This window comes from Typopeltis vanoorti, chromosome 23 (genome assembly GCF_054136105.1).
Source record: "Typopeltis vanoorti isolate ZY-2024b chromosome 23, IOZ_Tvanoo_1.0, whole genome shotgun sequence".
Taxonomy (NCBI): domain Eukaryota; kingdom Metazoa; phylum Arthropoda; class Arachnida; order Uropygi; family Thelyphonidae; genus Typopeltis; species Typopeltis vanoorti.
In genome coordinates this window covers 45,548,671-45,568,609 of record NC_143571.1, presented here as the reverse complement: position 1 = coordinate 45,568,609, position 19,939 = coordinate 45,548,671, and the positions used below count along the sequence as shown (strand labels likewise).

General features: G+C 34.9%; 1 protein-coding gene across 3 annotated transcripts in view; it reads right to left on the bottom strand.

Moving 5' to 3' along the window:
• LOC150093816 (protein timeless homolog) overlaps positions 1-19,939 on the bottom strand; it is a 671,138-nt gene that overhangs the window by 493,710 nt on the left and 157,489 nt on the right. For all 3 annotated transcript variants that reach the window (XM_090412553.1, XM_090412554.1, XM_090412555.1), the window contains one exon: positions 7,554-7,634. In XM_090412553.1, the coding sequence (XP_090268679.1) occupies positions 7,554-7,634 (81 nt within the window). The remainder of the gene's footprint in view (positions 1-7,553; positions 7,635-19,939) is intronic.

The window sequence follows — 19,939 nt, the reverse complement described above, 5'->3', positions numbered from 1 at the left end:
ACAGATGATTATACTGACTAGTTTTTACACATATGCTAGTGGCTTCTGGGTTAGGAAGAACAAGAACATAATATAATAAAGGGATCAATGTGAACCATTACATAAAGGTAAAAAACAGAAAACATGGGGAATGTGGAAGCTGGCATGAGTCATCATTGTTCAGTAAGCATGAACAATAGTTAGCAGAAAGGTTAAAGTCTGATGTGTGGAAAGATCTAATAAGTGACTTCCAAATATCACACAGAATCATTCCTTGGCTTCTGTTGAGTGTGCCTTGTGAGTGGATAACCATTGTATATTCTTTGATATTGCGGACACTGAAGTTGTCCTCTATGCAAGGTATTGAATGGGAGCACTTGTCCCATTCAATATTATGATAAGTGTCAGAGAAGTGGACGTCGCTGTCTTCTCTGTTACTATTCGCATCTCCAATATGTTCTTTTTTTTTTTTTTGTCTTATTTACAAACTTCTAGAAGTCTGCCCTATGTAAGAAAGGCCACATGAGTGTAATATTATAAACTCCAGGATGTTTATTGAAAGGGTTGTGGTCTTTAGATGAACATAATAAAACTTGTAGTCACAATGGGTTTGAAAGCCACTCTTATGTCATGAGATTTTAGGAGATTGGCAATTTTGAGAGAATGTTCGGAATTTGTTATGCAGCAGGAGTAGAGAATAGTATTTTTTATACCATGTTCTTAAAATATCCATTACTCTCCAGTAGTTGGAGTAGAGACTGTAATTCTTCTTTCATTTTTTTCTTTATCTCTTGTAATAGAGATTACTCTTTTCTCAAGTGTATATACAACACCTAATTTTTGTGATATATGGTGCAATGAGGAGGAAAGTAGATAACAACCTGCATAAGTGGACTTACAGTATACACTAAGAGAGAGAACGAGAGGCCTACTTCTGCTTTTTATAAAATCTAGGAAAGGTAATTTTCCTTCATTTCATGTGCCAAAGTGAATTTAATTTTATGATGGAAAGAGTTGATGGACAAAAGTAAATGAAACTCAGCAATGCTATATTTTCAAATATTAAATACATCATCTACGTACATCCACCAAAGTAAAGGCTTTTGATTTGCAGATGCGAGGAAATGATTTTCAAAATTTTCCATGAACAAGTCAGCAGAGAGGAGGCGACAGACAGCTTATCATTGCAAGGCCAGATGCTGCTTAATTTTTCTCATTCCATCTTAAATAATTTGACTGGAAACAATGCCCTAAACAGTTGAGAGATGTTAGGAGGGAACAGATCATCTATAAGTGCCATCACTTCATCCACAGGAACATTGGTGAACAAGGATACAATAGCTAAAATATCCAATAGTAAGATGGAAATTTCTTTGAGTTTTTAAACAAATTGTTGCGAGTTTTTGATGAATGAGTCTGTATGTGTGATGTCTTTCTTTAAAAGATTAGCCAGATATTTTCTATGATAGGCCGAAGAGGAATATTAATCTTATGATCCTTTAGCATTCCATAGTAATGGAGTCAAAGGGAGCTTATGTTTTTTAAGAAACATAAGCCACATAAGCATGTCGCATAAAAGGTTATTGGTCTCCTCATGATTTGTCCAAGTAGGATTATAATTTAATGGAGTATAAGTGGAAAAAGAAGAGAGGATCGTAGCCTTCAATCCGATGTCATTTGCAACGGGTTGAGACAGAAAAGGGCCTTTGGTATGTTGCAAATAAAATCTATTTTAGGAATGCGTTCTGGTGTGAGCAAAGTTGAAACCGGTCTTTAAAATGCTAGCATTCGCTACAATTAGAGATGTTTATTAGCAGTTTTTCATCAGGTAGGGTGATTTTCGTTGAACTTTTTTCTGTTAAAGGTGTTACATTTTTTGATTTGTTTATTTTTGAAGGTTAGAAAATTGTTACTGTAAAAAGAGTTAACCATATTATTTAACAAAGACCATAAGTCAGTATCTATTCAGTTTGATAAAATACAGTGCAAATGTAGGAACTGTTATTGTTCAGCATTGCTAGCATTTTAAAGAAAGGTTTCAACTTTGTTGTCACACCAGAAAACATTCCTAAAATATATTTTATTTGCAACATAGAAAAGGACCTTTACTTTCTACTACAACCTGTTGCAAATAATATCAGATAGAATATTAGTATCAGCCTTCTCTTGTCTTCTCTTCCTCCTAAAGAAGACAACATCAATTCCTCAGAAAAAAAAGAGCTCTTTCAAATTTAAAAAAGAACAAAGATATTATAATACTTAAGGCTGATAAAACACAATTCAACTGTAATCATGAATACAACTGATTATATGCCTAAGATTTCATCTTTACTCTCATATATCTCCACTTATATTCCATTAGATTATGATCCTAACTGAACAAATCATGAGGAGGCTAATAACCTTTTATACAACATGAGCTACAGATCTTAAAAAAAAAAATTATGAAATCTTTGCATCCTTTAACTCCATGACTATATGGAACACCAAAGGCTCACAAGACTAACATTCTTCTTTAGCCTATTGTAGGAAACACCTGGCTAAACATTTAAAGAAAGATATGCTAAAAGCCTGTTTTGGTATCCTAAGGGCTATATTTTCATTCTTTTCATATAAATTCCTTCATCAAAAACTCGCAACACTTTGTACAAAAACTAGGAGAATTTTCCATTTCCATCTTATCATTAGATATTCCAGCTAGTCTAGATATTGTATCCTTGTTCACCAATGTTCCTGTGGAAGAAGTTATGGCACTTATAGATGATCTATTTCCTCCTGACATCTCTCAACTATTTAGGCATTGTCTGTAGTCAAATTATTTGAGATGGAATGGGAAAATTTACAAGCAGCTATCTGGGAAGTGCTAGCAGTTCCCTGGAAATATAGTGTCGCCGAGTTGCACGATTTTCTTTCGTCAATCAAAGCTTTCTATCATAAAATTAAATTCACTTTGGAACTTAAAAATGAAAGAAAATTATCTTTCCTAGATATTTTAATTTAAAAAAAGTAGAAGTACGTCCTCTCTCTCTCTCTTAGTGTACGAGGGTGGTCTGAAAAGTTCTCAGTCTAACAATGAAAAAACGAATTTATAATTTCAAAATTATTTTTATTTTTTAACATAATCTCCCTTAAGACTAATACATTTATTCCAGCGATGCTCCAGTGCCATTATCCCGTCTTTTGCAGTTCTCAGTGAGATCTGCAAAATAACCCTCTACAGCTGCAATCACTTCTTGATTAAAAAAAAAACGATGACCAGCGAGGAAGAGTTTTAGTTTTGGGAAGAGATAGAAGTCAGAGGAAGCCAAATCTGGGGAATAGGGTGAATGTTCCCACAATTCATAGTGCAGATCCCTTAATTTTCCCATTGTCAAAACACCTTTGTGGGCAGGTGCATTGTCCTGATGAAAGATGATTTTTTTCTTCTGCAAACCAGGTCTTTTCTCACGAATTTTTTCATCTAGTCTGGATAAAAGATTAGAATAATATTACCCGGTTATTGTTTTACCCTTTTTCAAGATAATTAATAAACAAAATGCCTATAGCAATCCAAAAAACACTGAAATGACCTTTTCTGCTGATGGAACAGACTTTAAAAGATACCAAGCAATTTTATAAGCTAGGTTTTAATCCTAGCTTATAAAATTGCTTGGTATCTTTAACATAATATATACCCCAAGGTAAAAAACTTTCTACATCTTACTCTCATCCTGAGATTTTGATTTAATAAGGTCAAAGCACCTTGTGGTAATTTGTTTAGGTAAAATTTATAAGCTCTGCATTACTTCAATCTTGGCATTTTTATGTCTGGCTCCCACTGACAAGACCTCAATAAAGGTCGAAACCGGTCTGGGTAGTGGCCCTTGCCTTTAATGTATAGCATCATACATCTCCGCAAGGGGAGATGTGCTTTGCATTACAGGAAATACTAAGGAAAGTGATCAGATCTTGTTCCACCTTTACCACGAGTTGCCTCAGACTTGAACTATGTTCAGGCACAAACTTGACTTACTTGTCTGTTTGCTTACTTGGGAAAAACGATTAAAATCAGCTTATAAAATTGCTTGGTATCTTTAACATAGTACATACCCAAGGTAAAAAACTTTCTACAGGAACAGACTTTGTCTTCTGTCCACTGTTTTGACTGCTGTTTGGATTCTGGTGTGTAATGGTGAATCCAAGTCCCATCCTTAGCAATAAATCAACACATAAAATCAGTTTTATTCTTGTTAAAATGCTCCAAGCACTGTTCAGAGATTTTCATGTGAGTGCATTTTTGATATGCTGTGAGCAAGCATGGCACCAATCTTGCGCAAAGCTTTTTCATTTGCAATTCTTCATGCAAAATATATCTTACATATTCTTTTCTTTTGAAATGCCTACAATCTCAGCAATTTCACACATTTTGACTCGCTGGTCATCAAATACCATATTGTGCACTTGATCAATGATTTCTGGTGTTGTTACACTTTTAGGACATCCTTCATGTGGATCATCTTCAAGGCTGGTACAGCCAAGTTTAAACTCAGCAGCCCATTTCTTAATTGTTGAAAACGAAGGAGAAGTGTACCCATAAACTTTTATGAACTTCAAATGGCACGATACTCAATTTTATCCATTTAAAGATACAGACAACACTTTTGCTTCAGACAGCTGTATAAAACAAACTACTTGATAGAACAACTTGCAATTTCACATGGATGCTTATGACAGATGCCAACTTAGAAAAAAAAATCTTGCCAATAGTGTTGCCAACTATGGTCGAGGCCGATAACTTTTCAGACCACCCTCGTATACTATAACCCCACTCATCCAAATCATTACCTACATTCCTCCTTATTGAAACATATCAAACAAATTAGATATTATACATACACTCAAGAAAAGGGCAATCGCTATTAAAAGAAATGAAGAAAAATGAAAGAAGAATTACAGTCTCTACTCCAGTACAAAGAATACTATTCTTTACTCCTGCTCCACAACAAATTCCCAATTTCCATTACAGAACCTCAGTTTCCATCCCTTATATTGATAGACATCAATATAAGGGATGGAAATTGATCCCTTATATTGATAGACATCAGTATAAGGGATCAAAATCACCAATCTCCTAAATTCTCATGACAATAAGAGTGCCTTTCAAACCCAATGTGACTATACAAGAAACCTGATCAACAGAAACCAAGGAATGATTCTATGTGATATTTGGTAGTCATTTATTAGATCTTTCCAGATGTCAGACTTTTAAATTTTCCATCAACTATCATGCATACTTACTACACAATAACTGATTCATGCCAGCTTCCACATTCTCTGTATTTTCTGTTGTTTACTTTTGCATAACAGCCGTTACATGTCCTGTTTTTATTCAGTTATGTAACATTTATATATTTAGTTATATACTTTTTTAAATAGTTATATGATTAGTAGAGCTGAATATATAAACTTTTGTTTCCACAAACGTTTTATATTATTAGAATAGTCTTGTCCCCTGATTGGTCTGATTCATTTAAATGCCTGAAAATTTACCTTAAGTGTGTATATAACTAAATACCAAATAGATAGGCAATGGGATAAGAAGCTGTTTAATAATAATAATTAAAAATATCAGCTAACACCTTCTAATACTTTATAGATAGTAGGTGAGGTCATTTAACCCTATCTAACTCTTATAGACTGAGTGGGCAGTTCAATCTTCACCAGTAGTCAATCAGAGATAGCTGGTTCTAAATTATCACCAATTTTAAGCAGCATCCAGTGAAGAGACTGGCAAACAAGTACTGCTATCACATGGTCCCTAGCACAATGTGTTAACACCTTTTAATACTTTACAGATAGTAGGTGAGGCCATTTAACCCTATCTAACTCTTATAGACTGAGTGGGCAGTTCAATCTTCACCAGTAGTCAATCAGAGATAGCTGGTTCTAAATTATCACCAATTTTAAGCAGCATCCAGTGAAGAGACTGGCAAACAAGTACTGCTATCACATGGTCCCTAGCATAATGTGTTACTGTCAGAAATAGCGTAGATTCCACAATCAATATTCTTGAGTTTACAGGATGAAAAACCTGATTTTTCAGGAGAAACTCAGGTTTTTCATCTAACCTGCTTGCCTGTGCCAGAGATTGACTAACTTGGAAACCAGTTGAAGAAAGGCTAGAAAAAGTTCTTCTGGTCGGAGACTAGAATTGAACCTAGGTCTTACTTCAAGCAGCCTAGTGCTGAGGAAGCAAAGACCACTTCTACTAATAATAATAACAATAAAGAGGAGGAGAATAAATTTTCTAAAGGATTCCTACTTTAGAAAAAATTTTAACAGAAAAGTAGTAATTAAATTTTGGTGTAGTCCAGAAGAGAATTAATAAACTGCATTAATAAGAGGAAAATACACAATGTCTCAGTTGGCAGGATTTGAATAGCTGTCATAGCTGTTTCAATCTTGCCTGTTTAAAGAATATTCTTATGAAATCAACTCTGTTGATCAAATAATAAACAATGACATACTATTTATGGTTGCATTATACATGGTACTGATTCTAGTAACATTTTTTCCAGTTCATAAAGCTTCAGTACTTGATCAAATTATCTATCTAATATGCATAACATAGTTAATTAGTTACATGAACTTGAGTAAGAGATTGTTTTACATCATAAGCCCAACTTAGTTTCATCTGCTTTATTATTTATTTCACCCTTATCACAGCTACAACAAATAATAAATCTATTTCCCCTAAGTAAATTAAACTTGTCAAGAAATTATATTCTTGTTTTATCCTTTATCCAAGTGTAAGCAAAGTTTGTGATGAAGTACATTCACAACCAGCCAACTTGTATATACAGGCTAAATGACTTCACATTAATTACCTTTGTTTCCATAATGCAAAAGTATACACCCTTTCGGGCATGTATGGAGAAAGGTTACTACCCAGACCAGTTTCAACCTTTACCAAAGTTGAATTAATGCAGAAGTCACATATTTCCCATATACTAGTTAAAACAAGGTGTATCACCTTATTATTAAAAATTCTCTGGATTAGAGATAGATGTAGGAAGTTGTACCCCTATTTACTACTTGTATATGGGAAATATATGACGTACGTATTAATTCAATCAATGCAAAAATCATTGTTAGAAACTGATCCTAGTAGTAGCTTTCCAATAATGTATAGCATCATACACAATGCAAATTTTGTATCCCATAATGCAAAACACACATAATACAAAAAACACATAATACATAACACACATCCAAAAGGATGTGTGTTATGCATTATGGGATACAAAGGCAATGAATGTGAAGTCATTTAACCTCTATATACAAGTAGCCTAGGCATGAATGTACTTCACATGCAAACTTTGTTCACTGACATTTAGATAATGGATAAAACAAGAAGTATAACAACACTAACAAAACAAGAAGGATAAAATAAGAAGTGAAGATGGTAAATTAAATACAGAAATAGACAACAGAATTAGTAAAGCTTGCATGGTAGGAATGTATTTGCATGTATTTGCTTTAGACCTTGCAGCCTCTAGTGTTCAGGGAGTTATTATAAAAACTAATTGTCTTACCTGGATGCACGAAATAATGTAACAGCCTCACTTGTTTTCTTATTATGCAACGAATCCTGAATTTTCAGAAGAGCATCAATTCTGCAAAAACAATTCTTTAGTTTCAGCTGTTTCTACACATATTAAATCCTTATCTTACTAAAGTCTTTAAAACATAATTAGTTTTATTACACAATACAATAAAACTTAATAATTTTATAAGTTATAAAGAATTTACTAAACCAGATAATTTGATAAAATTTACATTTGTGATATTTTTAACCAGGAAAAGTGCATGAAAAAAATTATCACAGATCAATTCTTTAAATTTATGAATAATAATAATAAAAAAGACGAATTACAGTATTCTAAGGAAAACACAGAATACTGTGTTTATAGGATGATTTGACAAGATATATATAAATATATATATCCTCCAGTGAATTTCACTTATTCTACAAATTATAGAAATTCAATGGTTAAATATTTACTTTAAAAAGAAAAAAAACTTTTATCACTTATTTTCTATTTAATAAATAAAATTACAAAAATCAAAATTAATAACTTTAAAAAAAATCATGTAAAATAAACATGTCATATGCTAAAAAACTGTAGCATGCATGCCCTCTCTCTCACTCTCTCTCTCACACACACACACACACACATGAGAGAGAGAGAGAGAGAGATTATTACTGCTGTTTTTCTTTTTCCATTTCAGCCATTTGCAGTTGAAACTGAGATTTGAAACTTGGAAAACAAATAAAACACACTGAGTTGGGTAGAGAAAAATACTAAATCTCAAAAAAAAGTAGCAAAGAGGATGCTATACTGGTCCCATTCCATTCAGGTGTTACAATGGGAATTGTGATATGAAAGTTGGCATATACAGTAACAGAGAATAGACTGATAATTGAAAGGTAAAAAATGCCAAAAAGTCATGGGAATGGCATACACATGCTTACGCTTTTCAAGTGCTTCCAGATGTAAATGAGATGTGAAAGTAAAGAATTAGAAGACAATAAGATAACCTCTAGAAAAATATTAAAACCCTGAAACACAATGCTTGACGTTGTGTTTCAGGGTTTTCTTTTTATCTATTTATTTTAGTTTAATTATTTATTTTTGATTTTCCTCTAGGTTGCTTAATGGTCAAAGTTAAATAACTAGGAGGAGACCTCCACATCACCTTTAAGGAATGTAGAGAACTGACTAGGGCTTCTAACCTAAATGTCCTTCATGTTGTGCAATCTGTTAGTAGTATCCAATGGGTACTTAACAAACGAGGACGGGCTGGCAATTTGAGACTTAGCTGACCAAATTATACTCTCTATTGGCTTAAACCAGAAATATGTATAATGGTACAGCATGATAAGAATTCATGCCAGCTGGAGGGGGGGGGCATCACCCAGTTAAACAAGGCCCTGCTGTTTTTGTATTTTGATCAGTGAAAAGTGAACTACTGGAACAGACCCAAGCTCAGAAGGATAAACCAAACATCAGAAAAACTGAAGATAAAAACCAACAATATAAAAGTTTTAATGAAATATAAAATACAATATAAAAGTAAATAGAGCTTGCAGAAGAACTGGAAAAGTACCATGTGGACATAATTGGCATTGCTGAAACAAAAACAGGTGAGATCTTACTAAATAATAAGTATAAGATGTTATATTTGGGCAATAATACTCAAGGAAAGGAAGGAGTAGTGATAACATTCAACACCAAACATGAAGATAAACTTCTTGATTGGAAGGCAGCTTCAAAATGGACAATTCTCTGAAAGAAGAGGTGGAAAAGTTTTTCAAGTCATAGAGGCAAGCAGCTGACATAAAGAAATGGAAAAAGTGGTAGTACTATTTGGAGATCTGAACAGTAGAATAGGAAGTAAATCCCATCGAGCATACAGAAATGTTCTGTATAAAATTTGGAGAAAAGGCCAAGCCTAATAATAGTGGTAAGAATCATGAATTTCTGTTCAAAATATAGATTAGTTATTACTAACATAATGTTCCAACATAAAGATGTACACAAGTTCATGTGAAGAGAAGACACAAAAAATAAGAAAATCCCCATTAACTATGTTATTGTTGATAGCGATTCTTCATGCTGGCTCAGGATACAAGAGTATGCAGGGGTTTGAAACTGGAAGTTACCATCACTAACTTTTAAGTTAAAAATGAATATCACACAAATTGAAAAGAACATTATATAAGAAAGTTTTAAGAAGAATTAACAGGCAAACTGTAAACCCAACTATTATTATTATTATTTATATGGACACTCCATGGAGTCAAAAGACTCATTGCAGGAGACCCACTCTATCAATTAACACAATACCTATCAAACATCTTCTTAAATTTGTTATTTTCATGGCTATTAAGCCTATTTTTGTTTAGGTGCCTTTTTTATAATGTCATTGGCTTTTTACTCAAATTTCAGGGCATTACTGATGTTTTATATGGACAGATATATGAAGAATATATAGGAAGAAAAACCAGACATACCTTTGTGGGATATGTTGTTGGCTGTCTTCTTTTTCAGTGGCATCCTGGCATATGGCAATATACATTCATTGGTTGAAGAAAGAAAGAAAGTATGACCTGAATGGAAGGGGGGGAGTGGGAACTTTTTTTGAAAAATCTGGTTTTTTATATATTTTTTAAATTAAAGGTGGGCAGAGAATACTCTAGGATGGGGGTGAACATAGAACATAGAAATATGGTGAAATTGCCATACGCCAAGATGCCACTGAAAAAGAAGACAGCCAACAACATCCCACAAAGGTATGTCCGGTGTTTCTTCCTATATAATATATCTGTCCATATAAAACATCAGTAATGCCCTAAAATTTGAGTAAAAAGCCAATGATATTATAAAAAAAAGGGTACTCCTAAACAAAAATAGGCTAAATAGCCATAAAAATAATATTTCCACAGAGGAGTAACATGGGAATTTTCCCAGAAATAATACCTTCTTAAATTTGATTTGAGACTACATTGTGATTGGTTGGTTGGTTGGTGAATGTAGTGCTCATGTAAAATTGGTGATTTTTATCTGTTTTATTTGTTTTTCCCTTAGAAAATTAGTGTTTATAATATATTAGTGTAGATTTTCATATTTTTAGTGTATTTAGTGTTTTATAACATATTTTTGTTAAGATATTACAATAATAAATATAGTTTAAAATGGCACCAAAAATGTCAAGGCAATGCAGGAATTACAGAAAGTCAAGAGGTGTTTGAATAAACACAGGGAGGAAAAGAAAATTAAGCAGCAAAATAAGAAACAACAAAGACAGAATCAGGTAAATCAGTAAGTAATGAAAATCAGGTAAGTCTCCTCCTCTTAATTGGTGTTCAGTTTATATTTCCATGCAATATTTGGCCATCTGTCCTCATTCATTCTTTCTATGTAGTTTTTTCAGTTGATGCGTCTGTAATGTTAACCTTGTTTGTAAAAAGAAGGATGTTATTTGGTATGGTGAATCTATCATAAAACAGGCTGTTGAAATGTTAAAAATATAATGCAAGCAATTCAAAAACAGAAAAAAAAAAAAGTAAACAATATTTAAATTAAGGGGATATTAAATATCACATTGTTTTAAAACCGAATAAGAAACTCAAAGATCGGAATCAAAGAGTTTCATGCCGAATATAGTAACTATAAACGTATTGGCGACTACTAGTGTAAGCTAAAGCACGTAGTACAAACTAGGGCAACTCGTTGCAAAGGTGGAGAAAGTTCTGATCGCTATTCTTAGTATTTTCCATAATGTAAAACCCATCTCCTAGGAGATGTATGATGTTATACATTATGGTGAGAGGTCACTACCCAGACTGGTTTCGATCTTTATTGAGATCTCATCAGTGAGTAGCTAGACCAAAGTATAATACTAAGGGTATAGCAAAAAGAACTTATATACTCTGCTATACGAGTTGTCAAAAAAAAAAAAAGTGCACCCATAAATTATTTAAAGTAAAGAGCCAATAGGCTTCATTTCGGCGATGTAAAACATTATTTAAATTAAGCGGGATATGTTTATAGTTACTATATTCGGCATGAAACTCTTTGATTCCGATCTTTGAGTTTCTTATTCGGTTTTAAAACAATGTGGGATTTAATATCCCCTTAATTTAAATAATGTTTTACATCGCTGAAACAAAGCTTACTGGCTCTTTACTTTAAATAAAAGTAAACAAGATCATAATTGTACTAACGACTTAGGCAACGATAAGTTCAGCATGAGAGAGGATATGAAAAGGTTGTTGGAAGAGGCAAGAGTGAAGAGGATATTAAATACCTGAATGTTAATGTGAAAATAGTAAGTATATTACCTTGATATGATAAAAATGAATTAAGAAGGACTATGATGGCAAACGATTTGATGCATAGGTTGTGTAGAAGGAATGGATGCGAGTTTTTGGATATGTGTGTGTGTGTGTGTGGAGTGAGTTTGAGGGAAGATTAGATTTGTATAAGAGGGACGGCCTGCACCTGAATGCATCTAGTATGAGACCTAACATAAAGAGTCAGGGAAGCTAAATTATAATGGGAGGGATGGTGAGAATATAAGTATAAGAGTGACAAGGTTATATAATTGTGCTAATGATGTAAGTGGGCATTATCATAGAAATGATTATGAGGAGAGAACAATTTCGACTTTGTGTTTGTCCAGTTCAGAATCATCAAAGATATGCACTAGAGAAGAATAGAGATCTGCAAATTATCCTATTATCTTGTCATGCAGACAAGAGTATACAAAAGAACATGCAAGTAGATTATTATATCTGTACACAAATGCTAGGAGTATCAGAAACAAAGGGATATAGAGTTTGTTGCCTTGGTCAATATGTTGGGACCTAAGATTGTGGGTATTAGTGAGACCTGCCTACCAGAAACAGACATACTAACTGGTCTTAGCTTCCTGTATTAGGCAATTGTTTGCCTGTAGCGTTTTCAAGGGTTTAAAAATTTAAAAAGTCTTCCGCCCATCTCCTCCTGGGTCATCCTCTTGATCGGTGTCCCTTTGGTTTATATTTCCAGGCAATATTTGGCCATCTGTCCTCATTCATTCTTTCTATGTAGTTTTTCCAGTTCTTTCTATAGTTTGTGATGTCGTCTGTTATGTTAATTATGGATAACTGTTTTCTTATTTCTTATCTTGTCTATTCTTTTATAGAATGCAAGTGGTCTTAGGCACTTCATTTCTGCAGCTTCCACTTGTCTTGTATCTCATTATCCCCAAGTCCATGAATTGGTTTGGCTATTATTTTATATAGTTTTATTTGGGTTGTTCTAGATATCTGTTTACTGAAGTGTCTATTCAAAGTTCCAATGACTGCTAGAAATTTTTGCTTTTTATATGCAATCGATTTCTCCATTGGGGTTTATGCAATTTCCTAGATATTTAAGTTTGCTCACTTGTTCTATTACTTTGTTGTGGATGACTAGTTTGCATCTTTTAATTTCTTTACCTTGAAATGCTATTGATTTCGTTTTATTGAGATCTTCATGTCATGCTTTTCTATTGTTTTGTTCAATACATGTAGATTTTTCTGTAATTTGTCTTCATTTTCGGTAAAAATAACTTGATCGTCAGCATACAATAGGCTGGTTAATTCCTTATTTCCTATTTTAATTCCTATGATTTTGTTTTTCCTCCATTCTCCTGAAATTTTTCTATATATATATATATACCAAAGCGTATTGGTGATAATCCACTTCCTTGAATGAGACCTCTATTGGTTTTAATTTTTTCAGTTTCATTATTAATTTTAATTTAGCTTTTTTCCATTATATTTGCTATTGCTTTTGTGGTTTGAGGTGGAGCTTTCAATTCATACAGTATATTGATTAATTTTGTTCTGTTAATTTGATCATATGCTTTCTCATAATCCAGGAAGGCCACACATGTTGGCAGGTTAAATTCTATTCTTTTTTCTATAATTTGTTTGAGCGTAAACGTGGGATCTGTGCAAGATCTTCCTTTCCTAAAGCCGCATTGTTCTTCTCCAATAATTTCCTCGGCCCATGGTGTTAATTTACTTTTAATTATATCTAGATATATTTTATAGCATGTATTTAATATGGATATTCCTCTGTAGTTTCTGCAATCCTTTCTGTTTCCTTTTTTGAATATGTTTATGACTATTGTTGTGTTCCATTCTTGTGGGATGTTTCCTTCTACCCATATCATGTTTAGAAATGTAATTAATTGTAATTGAAATGGTTTAAAGTTATATTTGTATAGTTGTGAATTTGTTCCATCTTCTCCTGTAGCTTTTCTATTTTTTAGTTTCTCCAATATTTTCTTTAGATCATTTAACTGTATTGGTTCTTCATTTGTTTCTTGACTTATTACTTGTTTTATTTCAATTTAATTATTATTGTTTAGAAGCTGAGTGTAGTGATTGGTCCATTCTTTTGTGGAGAGGCCTCCTAATTGTAGATTAACCTTTGTTTCTTGAGTCATTTTTTTATGATTTTATAACTCTTTAGTTGAGGTCCGTTTATGTCATACTCTAATCTTAATACAAATTTTTCCCAGTCTTGTCTTCTAATTTTCCTGGTTTCTATTCTTGTTATTGCTCTGATTCTTTTATATTCTATTTCATTTCCTGTGGTTCTGTCGTTTAACCATTTAAGGTAGATTTCTTTTTTATTTCTTATTAAAGATTCTATTTCTGGGTTCCAGGTTCTGAGTTCATTCCTTTTTCTTTGCAGTTTTGTTCCTATGGCTTTATATGCTGCTTGTTTTATTATTTTTTTTAATGTTTTGCCATTCATTTTCTATATCTTTATCTTCATTTATTTTCTTTGTATGATTTGTAAGTCTTCTTTAATATAGTTTTCTGATACAATCTTGCTGTAACAGTTCTTTTTAAATTGCTCCTGCTTTTGTTTTGGTGTTCTTGCATTGTTTCTATTTCTCTGGTTTGGGATCTTAATAGTACTGATTAATAAATGGTGGTCTGAGTCAATATTGCATCCTCTGTATACTCTGCAATTTCTTACCAACTTCTTTAGTTTTTCACCCACTATTATATTGTCAATGATGCTTTTATTTCCTCTGGCTTCCTATGTATATTTAAAGAAGCTGTTGGTGATTTTCAAGCTATTATAGCCACAAATTTCCTGAGTTCTCTTCCATTGTTATTTATGGTGTTTTCGCCTTGATTACCTATCAAATCTTTAAATGTATTTGATCCAATTCTAGCATTGATTGAGTAATGAATGAGTAATCTTGTTTATTTGTGTTTCTGAATTATGCTTTGGAGGTTTTCATAGAATTCTTCTGTTTCAGATTTTTTTCCTTCTTCGAGTGCATGTATTCCTATGATTGTAATAAATTTCTTATTTAATTTAAGTCTAGCCATTATTATTCTTTCAGAGATCCAGTTATATGATTCAATTTTGTCTTTCCGTTTATTGCTGATCATGATGGCTACCTGCAGCTGCTCATTTTTTGTTGGATACTCTACTGTATATTAAATTGTAGTCCTGAAGTTCTGTAGAGCCTTTTGATTTTTTCTTTGTTTCTGAAACTACTGCTATTTCTATTTTCATTTCTGTTAGAGCTTTTTGTATTTCTTTGATCTTGTGATTGATGCCTCTTATGCTTACTGTTCTGATCTGTATCCAGTTCATAGCAGTTTTTTTCATTTCCCTTTCATTATCTGTTTGGGCTGTCCAGTTTTTATTCCCTTGAAATTTCCGAGTAAAAGAATTTGTCAGCTGGGCTGGTTACCAACCATCTGCAGCCTAGTCTGGTGATGGGGGCTGCCATCTTAGGGCCATCAGACATGCCTGCTTCGGTCTGGGACTGCTTATTGAGTATTCGCAGCCAACCACCATTTCTGATGGCCATTTCCCTATCTGCCACCGGGGAACCTGCTTGGTTGCAGTATCTCTGCTCCAAGCTTCTGGTACTGAGTAACTGGTATCGAGTGTACTAACTGGTATTGAGTGTAAAGGATACAATATTTTAGGAGGGACAGACAGGATAGGAGAGTAGAGGAGAAGGGGGGGGGTGCCATTAATGATATCAGATGACATGATTCCAGTTAGTCTTGAAACCTATAACTGTAGTACTAGTAACAGTATTTCATATGGCAGAGAAGTTGAAGCCATCTGGTGTGAGATGGAATCTAACAAGATCAATTACATAGTAGGGTGTTGTTACAGACCTGGTGGATCAGTTGCTAGTCCTGAAGAAATGCATCACCAAACAGACAATGGGAGTGAAAAAAGTAATCATAATGGAAGATTTTAATTATCCAAATATTGATTGGGCAGCAGTAAAATCTCATGAAAAGAATGAAACTGAGCTGTTAAAAGACAACTTCCTCAAGCAGAATGTGACAGAAGTAGCTCGAGGTGTCAAAGATTGTTAGATTTGATTATAGTGTCAGAGGGTGCTTCGATAAAAGACATAACTATTCTGCCTCTGGTTGGTGACAGTGATCATGCAGTACTCACTTGGGAAGTGACTAAGTTTATTAATATTCTATTCAGAAAAGGTTACATGCTGAACTACAAAGCAAGAAATTATGACCAACTACGGAGTATACCAAGTTCAGCAGAATGGTATCAGTTGCTAGATGGGAAGAATATCAACAGTGCATGAGAAGCATTTAAAAAATATTTAAATGATGCAATATCAGATCTATTAAACAAGAGACTTGTAAGAAAAGGATGAGGTGGAAGGAATACCGTGTGTGCATAAGGATGATGTCAGTTATGAAAGTTATAAACAGCAAGCTAGAATAGTCACAACTGTTGTACAGAAAGCAAAGTCTGAGTATGAAAAGAAACTGGCTCTGCAAGGCTAAAGACAACCCACAAGAATTCTATCGATATGCTGCAAGTAAAAGAAAGAATCAATATAAAAGAATAACTCTTCTGAATGCAGATGGTGTGAGGGGTAACAGATGAAGAAGACGTTGTTCACCTAATGAGTGCCCATTTTGCTAAAAGCTATCAACTTGGTGCATGCAAGATTCAGTTCACTGCTACCTCTTCAGTGTATAAAGAGGAGGTATTAGAGCTGTTGCACAATCTGAATAATAATTCAGCAATAGGGACCAATGGGATCAACACAGGTGCTAAAAGAGTGTTCAGTGAACTGGCTATTGTTTTGACCAAGCTATATAATTTGAGTTTGAGAACAGGGAAGATTCCAGAAGGATGGAAAGAATATATGGTAATTCCATTGCGCAAGGGTGGTGCAAGGACCAATGTATCCAACTATTGACCAATCAGTATCTCAAGTGTTGTGGTAAATTTTGGAAAAATTGGTTAGGGCTTACATTCAGAAATGGTTTGACAGTGAATTTTGCAATGCCCGCATGGGGTTTACTGTTGACTTTTATGGCAAGATGGACGCCAGTCCCTAGGACTTTTATCCCTTTGTCACTAAATTTTTTAATTTTTTTTTTTTATTTATAGAGAGAGATTTTTGAGTGCCTGGCTCACCTGAATCAGGGCTGTGTAGAGTCTTTTAAATCAGTGATCAGAACTGCCTTCAGGCATTTGTGTTTCCATCTGTCATTTTCATCATAATTTGATGATTCTCGAATGAGTTGGTTGGGATGGAGGGATGTCAGAGTAAAGTACTTGGTAGCTGTCTGGATGAGAAACTTAGGTATATCTGGCAAGTTTCCGTCATGGTGTAGGAGAGTGTTCCTTACAAACCACGAAGCATCAAAGATCATTCTGAGGCACCTATTCTGGAGTATCTGAAGTCTTTTGATGTTGCTAGCGGAAGTGTGGCTCCACGCTGGTGATCCATACATTAGTATGGGTCTAATGACTGCTTTGTATATTCTCAGTTTGTTTTCTGCACTAACTTTGCTTCTTCGGTTAAGTAGAGGGTAGAGTTGGGCTATTGCTGAGTTGGCTTTGTTGCAGACATGTGTGTGTGTGGGGGGGGGGGGGTTTGAAGCTGAGTCGGTTATCTAGTTTGATTCCCAGGTATTTTACTTCTTCTTGCCAAGGAATATCAGTGTTGAACATAGTGACTGCTCGGTGGTGGGTTGCATTCTTTTTTGTAAAGAGTATGGCCATGCTCTTGTCTGTGTTGATGTCTATCCTCCATTTTTGAAACCATTTTTCAGATTTGTTGCTGCGTTTTGTAGTCGTTGTGTGGCTAGATGTGGCCTGAGTGATCTGGCTAGTATCGCCATGTCATCTGCGTAGAAAGTCATGATGGTTGAAGAGTATTGATATTGAAGAGTAGTGGGGCTAGAAGGGAGCTTTGCAGAACACCTGCTGTGATTCTTCTTGAAGTGGATCTGAGGCCACGCAACTTAACTTGAAATTCAGATAAGAGTCTATGATTTTGATGACATTTAGTGAGTATTTTGCAGTTATTAGTTTGTGGATGAGGCCTTTGTGCCATGCTTTATCAAAGGCTTTTGCCACATCTAGAAAGACTGCACCTAATCCGGATTGCACTTGAATCAGGTAATTATGTATTCTATAAGTCTGCGAACTTGTTGAGTTGTGCAGTGACCTGTACGAAATCCAAATTGTTGGTTAGGTATTAGATCTAGTTAATCCGTTTCGTTTTGTAGGCATTTTAGTATTACTTTTTCCTATTGCTATTTTTCCCAGTCCTGACAAGAGGCTATGAGGTCTGTAATTCTGGGGGAACTGAAGTGCTTTCCCCGGCTTATGGATGAGGATTATATCTGCCTGCTTCCAGTGAGTGGGGAAGTAGTTGAGTCTTAGCATTGCGTTGATGATAGCCACTAGATGCATTATTAGTTTGTGAGGGAGTGCTTTTATAATTTTGTTTGAAATCTGATCAGAACCTGGTGCTTTTCAGTTGTTGAGGTTCTTGATGATTTGGTATATTTCCTTTGGTGTAATATAGCTTACGTTGTCACGGCTGGTGGGATGATGAAGTGCACAGCATACTTGCCTCTGGATTTTTTCGATGAAGCGCAAGTCCGCATGAGTGGAATTTGGTTGAAATTGCAGCTCCAGGACATTTGCAAAGGTTTCTGCCTTCTCATCGTCTCAGTAGACCATGCCTCTTTCTCCATGGATTGGTTGTGTCTTGGGGTGATCGCTGTGAAGAGCTTTAGTCATTTTCCATAATGAGTTATCTTCAGCGTTTAAGGAGCTTAGTTGTTTCCTCTCCCATAGTTGATTCTAATGGTCTTTGATCGCATATCAGATCAAATTTGTTGCCCTGTTTAGCTCTTGTTTATCGGGTGATAGTGTTGCATGGTATTGACGTCTGATCCTGTTTTTGTTACGGATAAGCTTTAGAATCTCTTCTGGGGGCAGGTTGGCTTGAGCAGGAGTAACGGTGGAGGCTGTTGCTAGTCCAGCTTGGATTGTGTTTTCCAATTTATCGATCACTATGTCTACTTCTTTGGGTGAGGAGAGAGACAGTTGGGACCAGGCCTGTACGGTTGTAGAGAGTTGCGTTGAGATTCTTGAAATTTGTGTAGGATTAACTGGGGATGATTTCTGCTTCTCCGCCTAGGCTAAGCAGAACTGGATTGTGATCGGAGCTAAGATCATTAACAACCTGTAACTGGAATTGGTGTGAGGTGTTCCTGAAAATGGCTATATCCAGCATGTCAGGTTTGCCCAGTGGTCCGTAGTGTGTTGGTTCAACAGGACCTGCTATGGTGATGTTTCTTGTCGTAGCGAATTTGTGTAGGCTCTTCCCATTATTGTTGGTGTTTCTACTGTTCCACACAGGATGTTTTGCGTTTAGTTCTCCTGCCACTATTGTTGCTTCGTTTGTGTCAAGGAGCTAGGAGAGGTCCGAGGCTAGGAGTGGTTTGCCTGGAGGGTTGTAGATTGAATATAGTTTTAGACTACCTGTGTTGTTGGTGTGTATCTCAATTCCAGTTTCTTCCAGGTTTGTAGTAGTTGTTTTCTTGTTCTCATTGTATCTTATGCTTTTTTTGACAAAGATAGCCGTTCCGCCCGCTCTGGCGTTGAGCCTGTCTGTCCTAAGTAGTGTGTAGTATCTTATTTTGGGGTTGTCGCAAGGCCGAAGGTGCGTCTCGTTGACTAAAAGGATGTCTATTTTATATCGTTCAGCAAATTCTTCTAGTTCTAGGAGATTGTTGTTTAGTCCGTTAGCATTCCAATATGCAATCTGTATTGAGTTAGCTATGGTAACCATGTTATCCATTAATCATGGAGATGATGACTTGTTTGTTCTTGAGGAATTTGTTGGTGTCGGCCTGATTGGGATATGTTTTGCTAAAGGCCGTTAACATCTCTCCTAGAATGGCAGCTAGGATTGCTGCAGGGTTTTGGTTGCAAGATGCAGGTTTGTTACTTGTAGAGACCGCAGATGCATATGATTTCTTCTGCAGGTTAGATGGGTGGAGTGAACATCCCTTGTAGTTGGCTGGGTGTGGGCTGCCACAGTTTGC